At 41.9% G+C, this 24,378-nt stretch overlaps 1 protein-coding gene across 1 annotated transcript; it reads right to left on the bottom strand.

The window, feature by feature from the left end:
* Nucleotides 1–15,150: 15,150 nt before the first annotated feature.
* LOC132620349 (uncharacterized) lies at nucleotides 15,151–21,017 on the bottom strand. The gene has a single exon (XM_060335013.1). It carries the CDS (start codon nucleotides 20,951–20,953, stop codon nucleotides 15,584–15,586), a length of 5,370 nt encoding a protein of 1,789 aa, XP_060190996.1. The 5' UTR covers nucleotides 20,954–21,017; the 3' UTR covers nucleotides 15,151–15,583.
* Between the last annotated feature and the right edge of the window lie 3,361 nt (nucleotides 21,018–24,378).

The raw sequence follows: 24,378 nt of genomic DNA, 5'->3' as shown, positions 1-24,378 counted from the left end.
GCTCCTCCTCTAGGATTTGGGGCTAGGGTGTTCGTTTTGAGGAAAGGAGAGAGGAGTGGGGGAACAGGTGTGAAGGTGTGGTGCGGGTGTCAGACACACGTGGGGGTATGGGTGTGGTGGAGATGGTGTGACAGAGATGTCGGAGGTGAGTGGAATGTCGATGGGGTGTCGGTGATGAAGTGGGAGTCACGAAGGGGGTATGGGTGTGGTGGAGATGGTGGTCACGTGGTGTGACAGGGGTGTCGGAGTGATGGGTGTGACAGGGGTGTCGGAGGCGAGTGGGATATCGGTGGTGAAGTGGGGATCACGTGGTGAAGTGGGGTGTGTCAGAGATGTCGGGTGAAGTGATGGGGTGGCGACGGAGTGGATTAGTGGAGGTGGTGGTGGACGAGGATGGTGGAGACGGTGGTGATAATTGACGGGAAGGTGGAGAGGTGGAGAGGCGGAGGATGGTGGAGAAGAGGCGATGATGAGGCGGAAGAGAAAAATGAGGGGAAACCCTAAAAGGGTTCCCCTTATTTTGAGTAAACGAGTCAGACCCGGTCCATTTGTGGACTGGGTCAATTTTTAGACCGGGTATTAAGAGAATAGGCTAATAAATTAAAACACGAATTATTCTAAAAATTGAGATAAGAGATATGGACTAGTCCAAAAAATATTAGGAGTCAATCGGGATTTGATTTGGAGCCCGGTAAGTCAAAACACGGACTGAGTGCAAGAAACAGTTTGACTTCTAAATTTGAATAAGAGACCCATTTTAATTAATGAACATACCGAGGGTGACAAAATATTACTTAATACCAAAAAATATGTGATTACTAGACTCGGGTAATAAAATCATATGGTGTTATAATAGCCGTGTAATAATATATGTTATTTTTCTTTGAAAATCCGCACTAAATAAATACTATTATTTAATTATGCAAAGATAAATGCGTAAGCTGGTAAAATGCCGAAATGATAAGAACTGTGAATTATAATAATATTAATAAATAGTAATAATAATAATAATGATAATAATAATTATTATTATTATTATTATAATAGAATAATAAAGTGTCGGTATTGATAAGAGGCTAATAATTATAGTAAACATAATATATATATTTTTATTTTTTTCAAAAAATATTAGAAGCTTAAAAATAGGTATTTTGGCAGAGAGGCGGGACAAAATTGGGTGTCAACACACATTATAAAATTATGCAAGTAAAATTAGAATATGTTTGTGATGAGATACACTATATTTGAAGGGAGAGATCTACAAGCTCGAATTGATTAATTGTGAGTTTATTCGACCGACTTAGTTATTGAATGTAAAATGATTAGATATTGTTTAAACACCTAAAATTTGTTATGTAAATAAGATTGTCATAGCAAATACTTAACAATGCTCTTGCTTTTTTGTTTTAATGATTCAACAACATATAATAGAAATTTATGGTAAAAAATTTTTTGTTTATTGTTATTCCTGTCTTTTGCCCTCCACAAATTCCTTCTTGGCTGGCCAACAGTGTTGAGCTTTGCTTCATTATCAAATAATTAAAGCTGCTCTCCATGATGTATTAGTATATCAATCTCAATTAATTATTTATATCGAACTAAAAAAAGAAATTTTTAAAAAAGTATCCACTTTTTCTTTAATATTCACTTATTTATCACATTTCTTTGTTTTGTGAAAAAATTTCGCATTTTATATCCCAAATAAAAGAAAAAATATTTTCCCTTCCCAAAAGCCAAAGACATCCGTAACGTGGAAATGATAAGATGTGAAAAAAAAAGTGTAATTGAGAGTGTGGAGACTTCACAAAACAATATGCAGTATTCACACTATAATAACATTAAAAATCTCATAACTAAAATAATATAAGTTGTCATGGTTCACTAAGATAGATCTTAAATTAAACTCATATGTAAATTCTTAGATTATATCAATAGATTCGATAACCTCACATTTTGTTGCATTTAAAGAAAATCTTTCCACTTCTACAACAAAAGTAATAGCAATATATGGTGAAAAGTAAACTTACAAGGAGGACATAAATCACAAGCTCTTTATCTTGAACACAAAAATACAACATAGTCATTTAGTTTCTTTTATGAAGTAATGTAATATATTGATGAAAGCATCGAGAGTAATCAAATATTAAAAAAATAAAAAAACCTTGAATCAAGAAATCTAAAGAAAAGGTAAAATTTAAAAAGGAAGAAAAGGATTATATGAACTTAAAAAACTACATATAATATTTTGAAAGTAGTGTTGAGTATATTCATTAATTCTTACCCTTAACACAAAGATACAACATAGCCAGCCAACAAAAGATGGGAAAAAAGGGAAGAACATAGCAATATAATTAAATTTTAAACTACTAAAGATGAAAAATTTTAATGGGGTTTGAGCATATATATGTAGACCTTTAAAATTCTTTGAGATGTAATATAGGATTTAGAGGACATACCTTGCATAGAAATATTTGGTGTAGATCAATACCTGTGCACAAACTAAAAGGGTAAGATCTCAAAAAGGTAAACTGAAAGTTTTGAATCATGGAGTTCATCATTAATTGTTGTTCACTTCAATATTGCTGTGACTACATCCGATTCTTATAATTTTAGTGCAACCAATTATTTTTGCTACCTCCGTTAAATTGGACTCCCAAAACGTACGCTCATTTACTTAGAATTCTAAGCATCATCACTAAATAACATTAGTTTAATTTGTCTTAATACACTGTATCTAGACTTCTATTGGGTTTTAACTTCTTAGTGGTCATTTACCTATTTGTATTCTTTCGGTTTTCGTTGGAAAAAACGCATGACTATACAATTAAGGTCGTGTGGGAATTAGATTTAATTATAGAGCAATGTTTGATTAAGGGCGTGCTAGTTATGATTCTTATTACTGTATTTATTGTGAAGTGTTTTTACGACTTTCTACATTAGTCTAATAGGAATAGTGTTTGATTGAAGGGTAAAAAAGTCGTTTAACTTTTTATGGGCATTATGGTAATCTAACTTTTCACTTAAGAGCTTCCCACTTTTAATAATATATGATGGATATGGCGGGGTCCTGCCACGTCCTTATTATGTTATGTACTCCAGTAGAGGCTCATAGACAGATATGCACAGTTAGATGTTCTATGACCTTCTCGGTCCTTATTTTGTTGTATATCTTTTGGGCTGGTGTCCCTTACCACTAACGATATTTATGAGTTAGCAAGATGGCCCACTCAGGTATGATTATATGATGAGATGTATGTATGTTTTGTGGTGCTCGGTAGGTTAGCTCCCGGCGCCCGTCATGGCCCTCTGATTGGGTCGTGACATTATGGCTTCCCCTGGGAATTCATGGTAAATATTATAGACCACTGGTGCAGTAGAGTATAGACTGTGTCTTGTTTATTTTTCACTCAATTTTTATTTCTGTGATTACAGGTCTGGGCATATGAAGCTTTTCCTGCACTTGGAAGGAATGCTGGGAAATCAGTGGAGGTTCCTTTCCCTATTCCTAGGATTCTTAGGTGGCACATGAAGAAAATGGAGCGATTCGCTGAAGGAGATCCATTTAAGAGAGCTGGAGTTATCGAGGTATAAATTTGGAGTCTATTATTAATTTTTTTGGCAAAAAGATAAGCTTAATGTTAATAAGATAAGATTAATGCTAATGTTTTCTTTATTTGTAGATGGTGCACCCTTATCTCATCCCTACAGTGCGTGAGTTGGAGCAGGATTACATGAAAAATCTGCTGCCATATGATGATGAAAATAATGACCCAATCATTGATGAGTTGGAGCGTGAACTTGAAGGCGTGACTGTTTTGATTACACCAAAAAATTCCCCGAAGGCTAGAAAGTAGGAAGGGGAAGGAGTCCATGGAGCATTTTGATGAGGACTATACTCAAGAGGCCGAGGATAATCATTCGAAAGATCTTGGTGGTAATTCAGCCGCAAAAGATGTAAGGACCCCACCGCCTGGGTCGCCCAGGACCGGTGAGTAGACCCCTTGCGGGCCCCCTTGAGTATGTCAAGCATGCATGTCATGGAGGGGGCCCGCAAGGGGTCTACTCACCGGTCCTGGGCGACCCAGGCGGAGGGGTCCTTACAAAAAAGGCGACTTGTGTTTGAGGATCCGCAGGTGTAACCCATGCATGCTGCGGGTTGCCCTCCATGACTTGCTCATGTACACTGCATTATTGTATGACTTGGGTCGCAGACGGATCGCACAACTATGCCATCTTCACTCTGCAGAGCTACAGGTATCGAACCCGCGACCTCAAGCCCTTTGTCTTCCACAGAGGGAAGCGCCTCTTACCAATTGAGCTGGGCTTTGTCACGCCCCGAACCATGGCCTGGACGTAACACGGCACTCGGTGCCTGACTGCATGTGACCGAGCGAACCACATGGCTTACTGAATCATCATGATACATAACATATGCGGAATATAACGTGAATGCATAATGAGCCTTTATAAAACATGGTAAGTCATAATACTTAATAAAATACTTGTTTAAGCATGAGTGAGCCAAAATGGCTATACGACTCCAAATGTCTGACGTGACATAACTGACTTGTCTAGTCTATGAAACCTCTATCATGAGTCTGACTGAAAAACATACTTACTGGGACAAGGCCCCCAGCATACCTTTAGATGCATAATTAATCATAAAACAAAAGTTGACTAAACCCCGAATGAGATGAGGCTCACCAATAAGCTGATACGAATGTTGTCCTACTGAGCAGATGTGTCGTCCTGTATATCAGTACCTGCATCGTGAAATGCAGGCCCCCGAGCAATAAAATGGGACGTCAGCACATTGAATGTACTGGTATGTAAAGCAACCGAAAGAAACAACATGGGACATGGAATAATATGATAAGAGCTGAAACTGAAAAACTTGGACATGAACATGAGCATGAGTACATATGTATATATATAACATTAGTAAAAACATGATAAGTAGGGAGAGCAATAACTTATAACCGATCCATGGTCTGGTGCTTGCATCCCGCCAGCAGGACACTCAGGCCTTGCCAGGGAACATGAGATTTGCTAAAATATGAAAGGATCCAGTCATTATGAGAGATCGTCCGGGACATGGGTGGAGCGATCCTCATCCTACGGTGGCTACGTAGTTTCAGGCTATCTGAAGCCCTCCTCGGTAATTAATGCAACTCCCAAAACATGAACATGTAAAATAGTGGCACTTTCTGCCCATGGTATATCATGAATCATAACTTGCTTGTACATAGTGTTCATGAATCATAACTTGCTTGTACATAGTATTCATGAATCATAACTTGCTTGTACATGGTTTTCATGAATCATAACTTGTTTGTATAGTTTCATAAGATAACTTGTCATAGTCTTGCAAAACATGTTTTTGGTTCATGAGTAATAACAATAGTTCGAAATCATATATATATACTTGTCTTGAAAACATGCTTGTAACTTGCTGGATGAAATCATAAAGTTTCATATAAACATAATGAGAACACCTGAGGAAGAATTCATGATTCATGGATTTAGCTAGGATTCCTAATATCCGTAATGGAAGATTAGGAATACAATGACGAACATAGATACAAAATTCATGTACATACATACATAATTACGGGCTACCAATATGTTGGGTTTAATGCCCTAGGATTTGAACTTCATAGATTTTACGAAAACGGATCATGGGGAAGAACGTAGAGATTCCCACATGTGGATGGAAGTTCTACATACCTTGACTTCCTGCTTTTGAGTGTATCACAATGTCCTTCAATCCTTTCAACTTTAATCTATAGCAATACAGGTCATAGGGACTCTATATTAGCAACAATATCCATGTTTTGTTCATCTAAGCATTTTATCAAACACTTGGTGGGCATGAAGCTCCACAACCTTCATTAATGGTGTTTTCTTCCCCCAATCCCCATTCTATTACTTCTAGTTGATTCTACAATCTCAATTAGATGTAATTGACATCATTCTTCATCACCCATATGAATACAACAATCCCAAGTCAACAATCCAAAAACCCTAGCATAGTTCATATAATTCTCTTTATCAAACCCATTTACTATTCTCCCAAGAACTTATCAACACTTTAATCATCATGAAACATCATAAAACTTACCTTGGTTATTGTAGGAATAAGCCTTGAGTTGAAATACTTCACTTGAACAAAACCCTAGTTCCACCTTCTATGGAGTTTCTTGACTTGAATGGATTTGATGTGTTTCTCACACTTAGTTTTGTGGATTGATGAAGTGGATCTTTTGTTTCACTTGGATTCTTGCATATGGAGTGTTTGGATGACTCTAGAGAACCCTTGAGTCGTGTAGGAGAAATGGGAATGAAAAAAAATGGGTTTGGGTCTCTTATTAACATCTTAAAATCTGACCCATCGGGCAATTCTAAGCCCATTTTTACGTTCCGTATAATGGTTTTACGGACCGTATAACTCACCGTAAAACCATTTCAGTGATTTGGACATTCTGTGCTCATTTTACGGTGGGTTTTACGTCCCGTATAATGGTTTTACGGTCCGTATAACTTACCGTAAAACCATTCCAGTGATTTGGACATTCTGTGCTCATTTTACGGTGGTCTGAGTCAATTTTACGGACCGTATAATTGTTTTACGGACCGTATAATTGAACCGTAAAATTGCCCAGCAAAATATGGTTTTCTGTGACCATTTTACGCTGGCTTGAGTCAATTTTACAGACCGTATAATTGTTTTACGGACCGTAAAATTGAACCGTAAAACTGACCCTCAAAATATCATTCTCTGTGACCTTTTGACGGACCGTATAAATGTTTTACGGACCGTCAAAATGTTATACGGACCGTCAAAATTCTCTGCTCGGACAGTCTGTCGTATAATGGGCATAACTCTTTGCACGGATGTTCGTTTGAGGCCCATAATATACCGTTGGAAAGCTATTTCAAGGGGCTACAACTTTCATCAAGGAATTTTTCCCAAAATCCAAATTAATAGAGGGGTTATGGTCGTTGGAAGTAAGACCTTCCATAAACTCACTTGCAAACATGCCCCGTAGAGTGGCTTCCAACTTTTCTTTGCTCAAAGACATTTCTTATGACTTAATTGGTTTTCAAAACACTTCCTATAACCCTCATATTGGTTCCATTATATTATCATCTTATGAGTCAAACTTTTCGTCCGAAGTTACGAGGTGTTACAATATCTCCCCCTTGGGATCATTCGTCCTCGAATGATAACCATTCGGGATTCTACAAAAATTTCGCCAGAGTTTCCCCTGTAATAAGGCACTACCAACCTGTCACAACAACCCATAATATCATTGCCTCACAGGGCTACATCACAATAGCATTATAAATTGGCCACACACGACCAATAGCATGAAAAGAAATCTTACATACCTCAAAATCTTGGTGCTTCATCATAAATCTCTTCTGCAGGCTGAAACAAGTTCGGGTACGTGGATTTCATATCCTCCTCGGCTTCCCATGTAGCTTCCTCAACTTTCTGACTCCTCCACAGGACTTTCACTGAGGCTACTTCCTTAGTTCTCAACTTGCGAACTTGACGATCAAGAATGGCTACAGGGATCTCCTCATAGGTGAGGCCATCCTTAACTGTTATAGCATCAGCAGGAACAACCAACGAAGGGTCCCCCACACACTTCTTCAACATGGATACATGAAAAACTGGATGAACAGCAGCTAACTCTTGTGGCAACTCAAGTTCATAAGCTACTAGACCAACCTTTCGTAGAATTCTGTAAGGTCCAATATATCTGGGACTAAGCTTCCCTTTCTTTCCAAATCTCATAACACCTTTCATGGGTGAGACTTTAAGGAACACCCAATCATCAACTGAAAATTCTAAATCCCTTCGTCTCATATCTGTATAAGACTTCTGGCGACTCTGAGCTGTTTTCAAATGCTCCTGTATTAACTTGACTTTCTCCATAGCCTGATAAACCAAATCTGGTCCTAACAACCCTGCTTCACCAACTTCGAACCAACCAATTGGTGATCTACACCTTCGCCCATACAGAGCATCAAATGGTGTCATCCCAATACTAGCATGATAACTGTTATTATAAGAAAACTCGATGAGAGGCAAGTGATCATCCCAATTACCTTTGAAATCCAAGACGCATGCTCTCAACATATCCTCCAGAGTCTGAATAGTACGCTCTGCTTGGCCATCTGTTTGTGGATGAAAAGCTGTGCTGAGGTTCACCTTGGTACCCAATCCTTTCTGAAAGGATTTCCAGAAGTTTGCTGTAAATTGAGCACCACGATCTGAAATAATGGACACTGGTGTCCCATGCAATCTGACAATCTCATTAACGTACAACTTGGCATAATCTTCTGCTGAATATGTGGTCTTGACTGGCAAAAAGTGTGCTGACTTAGTAAGTCGGTCAACGATCACCCAAATAGAGTCATGTCTCCTAGCTGAACGAGGTAAACCTGATACAAAATCCATATTGATCATTTCCCATTTCCAAACCGGAATATCAATATTCTGAGCCAAGCCACCAGGCCTCTGGTGTTCGGCTTTCACCTGCTGACAATTCGGGCACTTAGCTACAAAATCTGCCACATTCTTCTTCATATCGTTCCACCAGTAAATCTCCTTGAGATCATGATACATCTTAGTGGAACCTGGGTGAATGGAATACCTGGAATTGTGAGCTTCTGACAAGATTCGCTCTCTGAGTCCATCTACATCTGGGACACATAATCTGCCTTGGTACCTCAAGGTACCATCATCTCCCCCTTGTTCAAAAGCCGTCGTCTTATGCTTGTGAATCCCCTCTTTCAGCTGCAACAAGTAGGGATCATTAAACTGTTTCTCCTTGACTTCAACGACTAAAGAGGAAAGAGCACTATTCTGAACAACCACACCACCATCCTCGGAGTCCAAAAGTCGAACTCCAAGATTGGCCAAACGGTGAACTTCCTTTGTCATAACTCTCTTATTCACGTCCACATGGGCTAAACTTCCCATGGAATGCCGACTAAGAGCATCAGCTACAACATTCGCTTTCCCCGGATGATAGAGAATATCCACATCATAATCCTTAAGCAATTCGAGCCATCTCCTCTGTCTAAGATTTAGCTCCCTTTGCTTGAAGATATACTGCAGGCTTTTATGATCTGTGAAAATATCAACATGCACTCCATACAAATAATGACGCCATATCTTAAGTGCAAAAATTACAGCTGCCAACTCTAAGTCATGAGTCGGATAATTCTTTTCGTGAACCTTGAGCTGACGAGATGCATAAGCTACAACCTTACCATGCTGCATTAAGACACATCCGAGACCAACTCCCGAAGCATCACAATAAACCACGAACCCTTCAGTTCCCTCTGGCAAAGTCAAAACTGGAGCAGAAGTCAATCTTTTCTTCAACTCCTCAAAGCTTCGCTCACAAGCATCTGACCATTGGAACTTAACTTTCTTCTGTGTCAACTTAGTCAACGGAGCAGAGATAGAAGAAAATCCTTCTACGAAGCGTCGATAATAGCCTGCCAGACCCAAGAAACTTCTTATATCAAAAACTGAGGTGGGTCTGGGCCAACTCTTTACGGCATCAATCTTTTGAGAATCAACTTTAACACCTTCACCCGAGATCACATGCCTAAGAATGCCACTGATTTAAGCCAAAACTCACACTTTGAGAATTTTGCAAAAAGCTCGCGATCTTTAAGAGTCTGCAACACTATTCTGAGGTGTTCTGCATGATCGGCCTCATTACGGGAATACACCAAAATATCATCAATGAAGACAATGACGAATAAATCGAGATAAGGCTTGAAGACCCTGTTCATAAGATCCATGAAAGCAGCTGGCGCATTTGTCAACCCAAATGACATAACAAGAAATTCAAAATGGCCATAACGGGTTCTGAAAGCGGTCTTCAGAATATCAACTTCCTTAACCCTTAACTGATGATAGCCTGTTCTGAGATCAATCTTGGAATAACATTGGGCGCCCTGCAGTTGGTCAAATAAGTCATCTATTCTAGGAAGAGGGTACCTGTTCTTAATGGTGACCTTGTTCAGCTGACGGTAGTCTATACACATGCGTAAAGAACCATCCTTCTTTCGGACAAATAAGACTGGCGCGCCCCAAGGCGAAACATTGGGCCTAATAAACCCCTTGTCAAGAAGATCCTTCAACTGGGCTTTTAACTCTTTTAACTCTGCTGGAGCCATTCTGTATGGCGGAATAGATATCGGCTGAGTATCGGGAAGTAAATCAATTCCAAACTCAATCTCCCTGTCAGGAGGGACTCCTGGAAGATCTTCGGGAAAGACCTCTGGAAATTCATTTACAACTGGTACAGATTGAAGAGTTGGAGTCTGTGATACGCCCAATTTACATCCTTTTTATCAGGAGTAAGCGGTCGTTGTCAAATATAGAACCCAACAAGGTTGGGGTCGAATCCCACAGAGAATAGAGTGAAGAAATGGACTTATCAAGTGTAATACTCAGCTATTAGTCTATATTTCGAGGGCGAGGGGATATAATAATATTGGGTTCAATGATTTGTTACTGACAATTAAATGGTATTGTAGTGAGATGTAAACTATTCAAGAAAGTGACTAAGGTTGTGGTTCCAATGGAAAGTAATGCTAGTGGGTCTCAATTTAACCTCGTCGAATGCTGAGATGCAATTAACATTGGATTGTTTAAGTTTATTAAAAGTCTTTCGACCAAATTAATAAAGATCATTACTAAGCTTTCTCAAGCCTTAGAATGTAAACTAAATATACATCCAATACGCTACAAGTTCGCCATCCTATCTCTAGCTCAAGCTATTAGATGGGTATATTGACCCAAATCCTTGCTATCTAGCTCTTTTCCTAACTTCCACCCCCTTTCTCAAGCAAGGTGAAAGTGATTAGGCACAAATGATGTTTGCAACCATCAAGAGATATTAAGGTACGAAGAGTAGATAGAATGCACCATCAACATACGAATGAGGTACAGATATGAACCCAATCACATTACTAACACATTTGGTCTCACAACCTTAGCTAACGAGATTAGCTAGACATTTGCATTAAGTAAGAAACAAAGATAAATAATGTAGTCATAATGCTTACAAAGTTTGTTGGAAAAACAACTCAAAATAAAGTCCCAGAATCTTCTTCTGGCTTCAACAACCAGACAAAAAAATGTTTTTGTTCGTCCAAAAGAAAAGACAATATCAACCTCTAGTCTCGCCCTTGTCAGAACCCTAGTTGGCTATTTATATCTCCCAAAAACGTGCACAAAATTAGACAAAAGTACCCCTGCAGATACAACATGCGTCTCGCATAGCTTACCGCATGTTTAACATGCGAGACGCATGTCGTGCTCAGCCGCCGCACCTTGTGCTTTTGCTTTCAAGCTTCCCAGAGTTCTGGCACAAGTTGCGTGAACATTGTTGTACCGCATGTCGGACATGCGGACCGCATGTTTGACATGCGTACCGCATGTTTGAACTCGCAGGTTGTGCAGCTTTTCATTTCTCTTGCGGTGACAATGTTGTGCCGCATGTTGGACTCGCATATGGCACAACTTTTCATTTCTATTCTTCAGTGACTGTCACTCTTTGCGGTGACAATGTTGTGCCGCATGTTGAACATGCGGACCGCATGTTGGACTCGCATATGGCACAACTTTTCATTTCTATTCTTCAGTGACTGTCACTCTTTGCGGTGACAATGTTGTGCCGCATGTTGAACATGCGGACCGCATGTTGAACTCGCATGTTGCGCAACTTGTCCTACTTTGCTTCACTTTACTCCGTTATGCTTTCTGATTATCTTTTCCTACAAAATGACAAAAACACAGCAAAAGTAATACCAAAAGTACTTGAAGAGTTACAAAAGCTTAAGAGATTAGCATCGAATATCCCGTAATTTCACGGTACATCAACACCCCCAACTTAAACTTTTGCTTGTCCTCAAGCAACTTAGAACAAAACCAAGACACAAGACAGGTAATAGTGATAGTGATCAGTTACGAGCATGTATTCGAGACGTTGGGTTATCCCCAACGTTTCATTAGTGGTGCAATGTACTTCGCTTTAAGGGATTGCCCTTGAATGCTAAGTCAAGAAGCAATTCTCTCCTCAAGTTTAGTAATTCATATGCCCTCACAAAAGACCAACGAAAGTCCCAGAATGCAATCATTCACAAGAGTAAATGGGACACTAGACGAAAGAGAAGAGAACAACTCACACTCCAAGAATGTGTACAAGCACACAAATACGATGCCATAGGCTTGCCCTTTAAGTATTTCTCCACTAATGTAAACACACCTCATTCGAAATCAGTTAGGACTTGCAGGTAGTATTGTGGGCTTGTGGTTAGGTTAGGGTACAGTTTGAGTACGCATGACTCAAGAACCTCTCAGAGCACAACACATTTCGATCAATCAAAGCACTCATCTCTTAAAACTTTTCCACCCTTTTTCTTCACCTGCTCATTTCACCATTCAGTCATTCCTTTATTCAAAACTTCTTTCTACTTTCATTTTTTTTTTTTTTTTTTTTTTTTTAGGCACCCCTTTCACCTTTTAACCGACTTCCTCATTACAGTTTTTCCAACCATCATCGTCGAACTTTTTTTTTTTTTTTTTTTTATATATTTTTTTTTTTATTATTTTTTTATTTATTTATTTTTTTTTTATTTATTTATTTAGCCTGTGTTTACACTTTCAAAGTATTCCGAGAGGTAGGATTCCAATAGATAGATCAAAAAGGAATAAAAAGTTAAAGCTTGTAACTTGGTTGCCAAAGAAAAAGGTTAAAGGCTCAAAGAGGTTGACTAGGGAAGTTATGAATAGGGTAAGCACTTTTAAGGTTTTAGTGACGATCCAAAGAAAGCCTAACATCCTTTTTCAAGCAAGGTGTCGTTTAGGATTTCGCCTTGATATACTTTCCGGGCAAGTTCTAGATCACAATTATGTGTAAGACACGAATGATAAAAACCTCACACAGATAGCACATGAATTACTACACTATTTTCTAATTGCTTCCCAACCAGATCTTCGCGGCCAATACATTTTTTTTTTTTTTTTTTTTTTTATGCCATAACTGATTAAACTGTCACTATACAAGTCAAGTTGATTTGTACTACTTTAAACCAAAAGCTAAAAAAATATAAAAAAAATCACATAATGACAACAGCACCCCCAACAAAAATATATGCTATGTCCCCATATGCATCTACTACAACAAAATCAGAAAATAGGGAGCTCACTGAAACGCCCTAAGCGTCCGGAGGAGCATGAATCTGGAAAGCTGGGATTATTTCCAACGGTGGTGTGAGGTCAGGTGATCCGCTCAAAGTCTCCCGGATGGGATCGGATGTGCCAATCCCCCCCGACTGTGTGGGATCATCATCTGTGCCAACGGTCCCTAGTTGCTCCTCTATTGACCTCTGTACCCCCACCATGGTGTCTACATCTTCTCGATCAACTCCAGCCGCCAAGGCTTCCTTGCGAGCTCTATCCAACCTCTGATTATCATCATCATCCTCGTACTCACCCTCATCTTCTTCTTCGGCCTCTTCGGAAGCAAGGTCATCCTGCGGCTCAGCAGGCCTTTTGGAGAAAAGCTCTGCAGCTGAGGGTAGGATAGGGCCAATGTGGGATGGATCAAACTCCTGACTCGCTGCACGGGCCTGTGCCCGATCAGCTCGGATGGAGGGTAAGTCCTCCGCACGACCACCCTCAACTCGCTGTAAGCGAAACTCGATCGACTGCAACCGATCATTCAATTTCTGTTGTTCTCTTTTGACCTCTTCAAGGGCTGCAGCCTGTGGAGCCAATGCCAGCTCAATGGCATCCTTGATGAACCCAGGCAGCTCATTCACCAATTTGTTTACCTTAGCGTCCGCAAGACGAATCAGACGCATGCCTTCCCTAGGAATATCAGTCCCCGGTGCTGAAGCTGAGGGAGTGGCCCTGGAAGTGGAAGGTGCTGTGTCTGTGGCTGCTGCTGGCTCACCTGAAAGTTCAGGACCCGATGGGGCGGTAGGAACAGTTGGACTCGGACGCGAAGTGTCCATAATGTGTGGGTCTAACTCGGTAACTGATTCCCGCGGGTGCTCAGCCTCTTTCCTTCGTCTGGTCCCGGGCTCAAGTCTGGTGATGTCAATAGTTTGATCCGCTATCAAGGGTATATCAATCCTTTCGAACTGAGGGACCCCAGCTTTCCGACAAAAGGCAGTGATCATGCAAGGAAAGGGGAAAGACGTGTTCTTATGATGAGCCCGTTCCTTAATCTCGTGCTGGATGATCTCTCCCAAGTTCACCGGATACCCTGACATGAGAGAGGCGATTAGGACTGCCTTGTCGATGGAAAGCATAGTATCATTCTTGGACGGCATGATTCTGGAGGATACGATGGACAACCATATCTTAGCTTGAAGGTTGAGGGTACTCTTGTGGATGCTAACAGCTGGGTCTATCCAGGACGGTGTCCCAGTCGAAATCACTGACGCTGCCCACTCACGATAATCAGCTGGAACTTCCTTTCTTCGAGTGTATTCAGAATAGGCAGGTGGCCATTCCCCCCTCAATTCATCTTCCCGGTGTCCACAAATGTACGAATTTATTTCCTCGGCGGAGCAGTCCACCTCCACGCCCCTCACCGGCACCCAATTAATGTGATCAATTGATTTTTTTGGTTGCCGACGCACTCGTTTGCTGTTCAACAACGCCCCATAATTGGAATAAAACTCCCTTACTAGCGTTTGACAGTAGTCCCCGGGAGGGTTCATGAACGATTCCCACCGCTGGGCTTCCAGTTTTTGTACCAATCCGGGATATGATGCCCGTAGCCCATTGCGGCTCACTTGTTTCTCCTCATGGAAACCCCGGGTGAGGTTACCATCCTCCTTAACCTTGCACCAAGCATAGTACAGTGCTTTGGACCCCTCAACAGCAAATCGGATTGCATGTTCGGCCTTTCTTTGCCTCCTTGCCAAATCGACATCACTCTCCGGTTCCCTTGTTGTGGCTCTAACCGGTTGAGAGGACCGTGGTGCACCCTGAGCTGTAGACGTCCCCTCTTCAGACTGAGGGACGTTGGTATCTGGGGCCTTTCGCTTTCGCGTACCGGCTGTTTGCTTCTCCGCTATAGGAGGGGTGTCCTTTGCTCGATTAGTCCTTGCCATCCTTTTGCACACTATGCGTCCAATTTCTGCGTCCCGCATGTTCAACTTGCGGGACTGCAGTATAACCGCATAGTGTGTCAGAGAGTGACTAATTCCACAATTCTTGTGGCAGCAGTTGCGACTTCACCTGCGGTATCGCATGTTCATCATGCGAAGAAGCAGTGACGCCGCAGAGTGTGTTGTTGTTGTTGTTTTTTTTTTTTTTTTTTTTTTTTTTTTTTTTTTTTATGATCCCTTGATCAGTCCTTGTATAAATCCCATATCGTCCCGATCACTGAAACAACAAAATAAACACAAAACAACGTAAATGTATACCACAAAACAAAAACAATCAAAACATTAAAAATACCAGCTTGGGTTGCCTCCCAAGAAGCGCTTGATTTTTACGTCGCGGCACGACGTGGTGACTTTTCCTTCATGGTTCATTGAGGTAGATCTCCTCAATACTCTTTGTCTCCAACTCATTCGGGAGGCCCAAATACTGCTTAACCCGCTGTCCATTCACCTTGATACGATCTCCATTCGGACAAGCGATTTCGATCGCTCCATGCGGGTACACTTGTGTCACTTCAAAGGGTCCAGACCATTTGGATTTCAATTTTCCAGGGAACAGCCTGAGCCTTGAATTAAACAACAATACACGATCCCCGGGGCTAAATTCTCTTGACAAGATCTTTTTATCATGGAAGTGTTTCATGCGGGCCTTGTAGAGTGCAGAACTCGCATATGCTTTAAGTCGGAATTCATCGAGCTCGTTAATCTGTTCCAACCTCAAGTTTGAGGCATCACCCCATTCTAGATTCAACTTTTTCAAGGCCCACAATGCCTTATGTTCGAGTTCTACCGGGAGATGACAAGCTTTTCCAAATACCAATTGATATGGAGACATGCCAATTGGGGTCTTGTAGGCTGTTCGGTATGCCCATAGAGCATCATCCAATTTTTTTGACCAATCAGTCCGGTTAGCATTCACAGTTTTGGAAAGTATGCTCTTGATCTCTCTATTTGAAACCTCAACTTGGCCACTTGTTTGGGGATGATACGGGGTGGCAACTTTATGCTTGACCCCATACTTCTCAAGAAGAGTTCTGAATAATCGATTGCAGAAATGAGAGCCCCCGTCACTAATGATTGCCCTTGGAGTTCCGAACCTGGAGAAAACATACCTTTTCAAGAATGCAGTGACACTTCTTCCTTCATTGTTGGGGAGTGCGATGGCTTCCACCCATTTAGACACGTAGTCTACTGCTACCAGAATGTACTTGTTGCTGTAGGAGCTTACAAATGGTCCCATAAAATCAATGCCCCATACATCAAACAATTCGACCTCAAGAATCGGGGTCATCGGTAGCTCATGCCTCCTCGAGATGCCTCCATGCCTTTGACATTGATCACAAGCTTTCACAAAATCATGTGCATCTTGATAGATTGTAGGCCAATAAAAGCCACTTTGCAGAACCTTAGCCGCCGTTCTTGCACTACTATGATGTCCACCAACCGGTGATGAGTGACAAGCTTCGATGATGGGCATCATTTCTACTTCGGGTATGCACCTCCTTATGATGTTGTCGGCACAAACCCTGAATAGATATGGCTCGTCCCAATAGAATTTCCGGGCATCACTTAAAAACTTCTTCTTTTGGTGGAAATTCAAGTCCCCCGGCATAATGTCACTTGCATGAAAGTTAGCAAAATCAGCATACCAAGGGATCATGTCATGCGACCCTGCCATTACTTGCTCATCTGGAAATGACTCATTGATTTCTAGGCCATCCAATGGACGCCCACCCTCTTCAAGACGAGACAAGTGGTCCGCCACTTGATTTTCACACCCCTTTCTATCTTTGACTTCAAAGTCAAACTCTTGTAAAAGAAGGACCCAACGTATCAATCTCGGTTTTGCATCTTTCTTTGTCATGAGATAACGTAAGGCTGCGTGATCGGTGTGAACAATCACATGGGTGCCCAACAAATAAGCCCGGAACTTCTCGAAGGCAAACACAATTGCTAGCAATTCCTGTTCTGTGACAGTGTAATTCCTTTGGGCACTGTTCAGAGTCTTGCTTGCGTAGTAAATTGGGTGAAAAATCTTATCACGCTTCTGGCCAAGAACAGCCCCCATGGCAAAGCCACTTGCATCACACATCAGCTCAAAGGGTTGAGACCAGTCCGGGGCAATGATGATAGGAGCCGATGTGAGTCTCTCTTTCAAAACCTCAAATGCCTTCAAACAAGCATCATCAAATACAAACTTCGACTCCTTCTCCAACAACTTGCATAGAGGGTTGGCTATTTTCGAGAAATCCTTGACAAATCTTCTATAAAACCCGGCATGCCCAAGGAAGCTACGAACACCTTTAACGGAAATTGGAGGGGGAAGCTTAACAATAACCTCAATCTTGACTTGATCGACTTCAAGCCCCTTTTCCGAAATCTTGTGCCCTAAGACGATGCCTTCTCTAACCATGAAGAGGCACTTCTCCCAATTTAGAACCAAATTTGTCTCTTCACATCGTTTCAATACTTGGGCAAGATTCAGCAAGCATTCATCAAAGGAATCCCCAACTACGGAAAAGTCATCCATGAAGATTTCAATGGATTCCTCAACCATATCGGAGAAAATAGACATCATGCAACGTTGAAATGTTGCGGGTGCATTACATAACCCAAAAGGCATTCTCTTGAAAGCAAAGGTCCCATAAGGACAAGTGAAAGTAGTTTTCTCTTGGTCCTCGGGGGCAATGCTGATTTGGTTGTACCCGGAATACCCATCAAGGAAGCAATAATAATCCCTACCCGCAAGCCTATCAAGCATTTGATCCATGAATGGCATTGGGAAGTGGTCCTTTTTGGTCCACTTATTCAGCTTCCGATAATCCATGCAAACACGCCATCCGGTGACCTTGCGAGTGGGAATCAACTCATTTTTATCATTTGCAACCACGGTGATCCCACCTTTTTTTGGTACGCATTGAACCGGACTCACCCATGAGCTATCCGAAATGGGGTACACAACCACGGCATCTAACCACTTGATTATCTCAACTTTTACGACCTCTTGCATGGGAGGATTTAACCTCCTTTGATGTTCAACACTTGGCTCACAGTCTTCGTCAAGCTGAATTTTATGTGTGCAAATACCGGGTGGAATCCCTTGAATATCCGCAATACTCCACCCGATAGCTTTTTTGTATCTTCTCAAGATCACCATCAACCTTTCTCTTTGCTCATCCGTTAACCGGGCAGAAATAATCACAGGCAATGTGGTGTTGAGTCCAAGAAACTCATACCTCAAATGTGAAGGAAGAGGTTTGAGTTCCAAAGTAGGAGGCTCAATAATTGAAGGTTTTGCAGGAGGAGTAGCTCGGTTTTCCAAGTCAAGATCGAGTTTCTTTGGATTGAAGTGATAAGACCCCATTCCAATCAGTGCATTGACCATCTCCTCAAATTCTTTTTCGTCATCCCATTCATAATTCATTATCACCGCCGCCAACATATCACCTATATGCTCTTGTTCTATGGTTGTCTCCATTGCTTCATCAATTGTGTCAATAACCGACACAACACTCATATCCGCCGGTTGTTTCATTGACTTGCAAATATGGAAAGTGATCTCTTCATCATTCATTCTAAATTTCAGATCACCTCTTTCCACATCCACGAGGGCACGCCCTGTGGCTAAGAATGGTCTTCCCAAGATTATGGGAACTTCAAAGTCAACTTCACAATCCAAGATCACAAAATCGGCCGGAAAAATAAATTTATCCACTCTTACAAGCACATCATAAAGAATGCCAGTAGGCCTCTTTACAGTTCTATCCGCCATAAGTAATCTCATCGTGGTGGGACGGGGGGTGCCCAATCCCAACTTGTTGAATATAGAAAGCGGCATCAAATTGATGCTTGCTCCAAGATCACATAAAGCTTTAGCAAACTTGTATTTACCGATGGTGCATGGAATTGTGAATGCTCCGGGGTCTTCTTTTTTGTGCACCAAAGCTTTGGTGACGATTGCACTACAATGATGAGTGCCCCCCAATGTTTCACTGCCGGGGTTCCTTCTTTTGGTCACGAGATCTTTCATGAACTTCGCATAACCGGGCATTTGTTCAAGAGCCTCAACCAATGGAATATTTATTGAAAGCCCCTTTAATCGATCTATGAACTTGAGGAACTTTCCATCTTCCACTTTCTTTGCCAATCGTTGGGGAAAAGGGGGGGGAGGCCTCATAACGGGCGGTGAAGCCCTTGGTACCTCCTCCGCCGCTTTCTTGCTTTCCGAGGCATCATTAATTTCCGGGAGGTCCTTGTCAGTGATGGGTTCCTCAACCATTTTATCTTCATCACCCAGCACATTCTCTTTCACCAACTCACTTTCCCCAACTGTTCTGCCACTCCTGGTAGTAATTGCGTTGCATTTATGGTCACCATCGTTCCTCGGGTTTGCAACTGTGTCACTAGGGAGTGAGCCTTTCTGCCTTTGGTTTAGGATTGCAGAGATTTGGCCAAGTTGAGACTCCAATTGTTTAATGGAGGTAGAGTGTGAACTAACAATTTGGCCCATGGATTTGACCTCATCTCTTGTCTCCTTGCAGAAGGTGTCGGTGGATTCCACTTTTGTCAATACCCTTGACAACATCTCTTCAATTTTTGAATTAGTGGAGTCCTTGTTGGGCGATTGACCAGCAATTGGTTGATTTCCCTTTGGAGGGACGTACGGATTTGTGGTCCGATGATTGTGGTAACCCCCTTGATTATTGTCACGATGATCTCTCCAATTAGCGTGACCTTGTTCTCTGTTCCAACCTTGATTCCCTTGACCTTGCCGCCAAGATCCTTGATTTGGACCATGGTAGTTCGGACGGGAACCCTCCCTCAGATTGTTGACATAACTTGCCTCCTCATCATACATTTGGAAGCATTGCTCATCCGGAGGAACCCCTTCACAGGTTTCTACAGCGTTCACCTTTTTGCTTCCACCACCCATGACATGTTTTGTCAGAAGGTCCATTTGGGTGACCAGTTTTGCCATGGATTCATCTCTCTCTTCCTCCTTCTTGATCATCTCACGAGTGAGCACATGTTTGGAGGAACTTCCTCCACCCACTTCCGAGTCTCTAGTGTGCCATGCTTCATTAGTCTCGGTCAATTTATCCAATAATTCACAAACGGTGGCATAAGAGTTATCCATAAGAGATCCCTCTGCAATGTTGTTCGCCACTGATTTGTTGACCGCATCTAGAGATCTATAAAATGTCTGTAGAAGCACACCATCGGGCAAACCATGTTTGGGACAGCTTTTGACTTTCTTTTTAAAACGTGTCCAAGTTTCATGGAGAGCCTCATCCGGAAGTTGACGAAAGTTGTTGATTTCGTCACGGAGTTGTAACATCCGCGATGGAGGGAAAAACTTCTTGAGGAATGCTTCGGTCAGTTCCTCCCAAGTAGTGATGGATCCGGAAGGAAGATCATCTAACCAAGCTGTGGCTTCCCCCGTTAGAGAGTACGGGAAAAGTCGTAGCCTAACTGCTTCCATTGAGACGCCCGGATGCACATTGGTAGAGCAGACCCCAAGAAAATTTCTAAGGTGCCTATTCGGGTCTTCTTTGGGTAGACCTCCGAACAGGCCCTTAGTGTTGAGCAGGTGTAGCATTGTGTTGGTTATAAGGAAACTCGAGTTTCCAATCAACGGCGGGGGCTGAATTGCAGCTGCGTATCCTGCCCCCGCGGCTTCTTCACCAACCGCTACTGGTGGATTTTGGACCGGAATACCATCCTCATCCATATTGCCTGCACAACAAACAACAACAAAAAGGAAATAAGAAAAGAAATAAAGACTAAAAGTAAAGTTTTACACTAATTAGTGAATTTCTAGACCGTATTCCCCGGCAACGGCGCCAAATTTGATACGCCCAATTTACATCCTTTTTATCAGGAGTAAGCGGTCGTTGTCAAATATAGAACCCAACAAGGTTGGGGTCGAATCCCACAGAGAATAGAGTGAAGAAATGGACTTATCAAGTGTAATACTCAGCTATTAGTCTATATTTCGAGGGCGAGGGGATATAATAATATTGGGTTCAATGATTTGTTACTGACAATTAAATGGTATTGTAGTGAGATGTAAACTATTCAAGAAAGTGACTAAGGTTGTGGTTCCAATGGAAAGTAATGCTAGTGGGTCTCAATTTAACCTCGTCGAATGCTGAGATGCAATTAACATTGGATTGTTTAAGTTTATTAAAAGTCTTTCGACCAAATTAATAAAGATCATTACTAAGCTTTCTCAAGCCTTAGAATGTAAACTAAATATACATCCAATACGCTACAAGTTCGCCATCCTATCTCTAGCTCAAGCTATTAGATGGGTATATTGACCCAAATCCTTGCTATCTAACTCTTTTCCTAACTTCCACCCCCTTTCTCAAGCAAGGTGAAAGTGATTAGGCACAAATGATGTTTGCAACCATCAAGAGATATTAAGGTACGAAGAGTAGATAGAATGCACCATCAACATACGAATGAGGTACATATATGAACCCAATCACATTACTAACACATTTGGTCTCACAACCTTAGCTAACGAGATTAGCTAGACATTTGCATTAAGTAAGAAACAAAGATAAATAATGTAGTCATAATGCTTACAAAGTTTGTTGGAAAAACAACTCAAAATAAAGTCCCAGAATCTTCTTCTGGCTTCAACAACCAGACAAAAAAATGTTTTTGTTCGTCCAAAAGAAAAGACAATATCAACCTCTAGTCTCGCCCTTGTCAGAACCCTAGTTGGCTATTTATATCTCCCAAAAACGTGCACAAAATTAGACAAAAGTACCCCTGCAGATACAACATGCGTCTCGCATAGCTTACCGCATGTTTAACATGCGAGACGCATGTCGTGCTCAGCCGCCGCACCTTGTGCTTTTGCTTTCAAGCTTCCCAGAGTTCTGGCACAAGTTGCGTGAACATTGTTGTACCGCATGTCGGACATGCGGACCGCATGTTTGACATGCGTACCGCATGTTTGAACTCGCAGGTTGTGCAGCTTTTCATTTCTCTTGCGGTGACAATGTTGTGCCGCATGTTGAACATGCGGACCGCATGTTGGACTCGCATATGGCACAACTTTTCATTTCTATTCTTCAGTGACTGTCACTCTTTGCGGTGACAATGTTGTGCCGCATGTTGAACATGCGGACCGCATGTTGGACTCGCATATGGCACAACTTTTCATTTCTATTCTTCAGTGACTGTCACTCTTTGCGGTGACAATGTTGTGCCGCATGTTGAACATGCGGACCGCATGTTGAACTCGCATGTTGCGCAACTTGTCCTACTTTGCTTCACTTTACTCCGTTATGCTTTCTGATTATCTTTTCCTACAAAATGACAAAAACACAGCAAAAGTAATACCAAAAGTACTTGAAGAGTTACAAAAGCTTAAGAGATTAGCATCGAATATCCCGTAATTTCACGGTACATCAGTCTGAGCATCTGAATCCTTGACTCGAACTAGGTGGTAGATATAGCCTTTGGAAATCATTTTTCTAGCTTTTAGGTAAGAAATGAATCTACCCCTGGGTACTACTGAATTACCCTTCCATTCTATGACTGGCTCATTAGGAAACTCGAATCTTACCACCTTAGTTCTACAACATACTGTGGCATAACATGAAGCTAACCAATCCATACCCATGATCACATCGAAGTCTACCATTTCTAATTCCGCTAAATCAGCTATGGTTCTGCGGTGATAGACTAAAACCGGGCAACCCCTGTAAATACGCCTAGCTATAATTGACTCCCCAACTAGGGTGGACACCTCGAAGGGTTCATACAATTTTTCAGGTTCAATACCAAATTTCTTAGCAACAAAAGGGGTTACATAAGATAGGGTAGATCCTGGATCAATAAGGGCATATACTTCAAAGGTGAAAACTGTGAGGGTACCTGTGACAACATCTGCTCTAGCCTCTGTATCCTGACGACCTGTCAATGCATACAAACGGTTCTGACCTCCGCCTGTATTGCCGGACCTTGCCGTTCCACGCCCCTGCTGGGCCTGATTGTGACGAGGAGCTGCTGAATTTATGGACTGCGTCATATTACCTCCGGTTCCCTGTCTGGCTGATGGACAGTTCCTCTGAATGTGGCCCTTCTGTCCGCAACCATAGCACACATTTGTACCGATACGACACTCACCTAAGTGTCTCTTGGTACATTTGGTACAAACTGGAATAGTATAGACTGACTGACCCACACTATCCTGAGAATGAGAACTCGATGGTCTAAAGTTCTGCTTCTTGTCATTTCTGAAATTAGGGACTGGGGCACTGGCTGCAGATGGAGCGGGTCCTGCTGACCTATTCTTAAAGAACCGCCTACCTGACTAAAGTTACTTGAAGATTTAGCCCTCTTGTTGAATTCTCTATCCTTTTGTTTCTGCAGAGCTTCCTCCTCCTTCAGTTCAGCTTCATTACCTTGCACAAATGCCAAGATCTTAGAGATAGTCATCTTATCATTCTGAGCAGCAGTCTTGGCATCTCTATGCAATTCGGGTTTCAACCCCAGTACAAATCTCCTAACCGTTGCCCTCATGTCGGGAACCATATGAGGAGCATATCTGGACAGCGAAATAAATTTGAGATAGTACTCTTGAACGGTTAAGCTACCCTGCCTCAACCTCTCAAATTCCATAGCCTTTGCTTCCCGGACCTCGATAGGCATGAAATGGCCAAGGAAAGCGTCAACGAACTCATCCCAAGTAGCAGAAGATGCTTCCTCCCCTCGAGATTGTTCCCATATCTCATACCAAATTTGAGCAACATCCTGTAATTGAAAAGCACCAAACTCTGCTGCCTCAGTCTCAGTGACATGCATAACACGAAACACTTTCTGTAGGCCATCAATAAAATTTTGCGGATCCTCCTCAGCCTTAGTCCCTGTGAAAGTTGGAGGTTTCATTCGCAAGAATTCCTGAGTTCTTGAACTATTTGACCCACTACTAGCACTTAAGCTAGGGGCTGATTCTTGTCGCTGCGCCTGGTTGGCAACAATCTGAGTAAGCAGCTGGATGGCTCCTCTCATATCCATGTCAGAAGTGTTAGGAGGTGTAGCCGTAGGAGCATTGGGGACTGTTGTTTGAGTCGGAACAGTCTCTTCGTGAGCTACTCCAGCGGCAGCTCTTTGGCTGGTGGCTGTCTTTTTTTT

This window comes from Lycium barbarum, chromosome 11 (genome assembly GCF_019175385.1).
Source record: "Lycium barbarum isolate Lr01 chromosome 11, ASM1917538v2, whole genome shotgun sequence".
Lineage (NCBI taxonomy): Eukaryota > Viridiplantae > Streptophyta > Magnoliopsida > Solanales > Solanaceae > Lycium > Lycium barbarum.
This window is presented reverse-complemented; position numbering and strand designations above follow the sequence as displayed.

Bases quoted from the DNA above. Each gene is read 5' to 3' on its own strand.
- LOC132620349 (XM_060335013.1), bottom strand. From the start codon at position 20,953: ATGGATGAGGATGGTATTCCGGTCCAAAATCCACCAGTAGCGGTTGGT.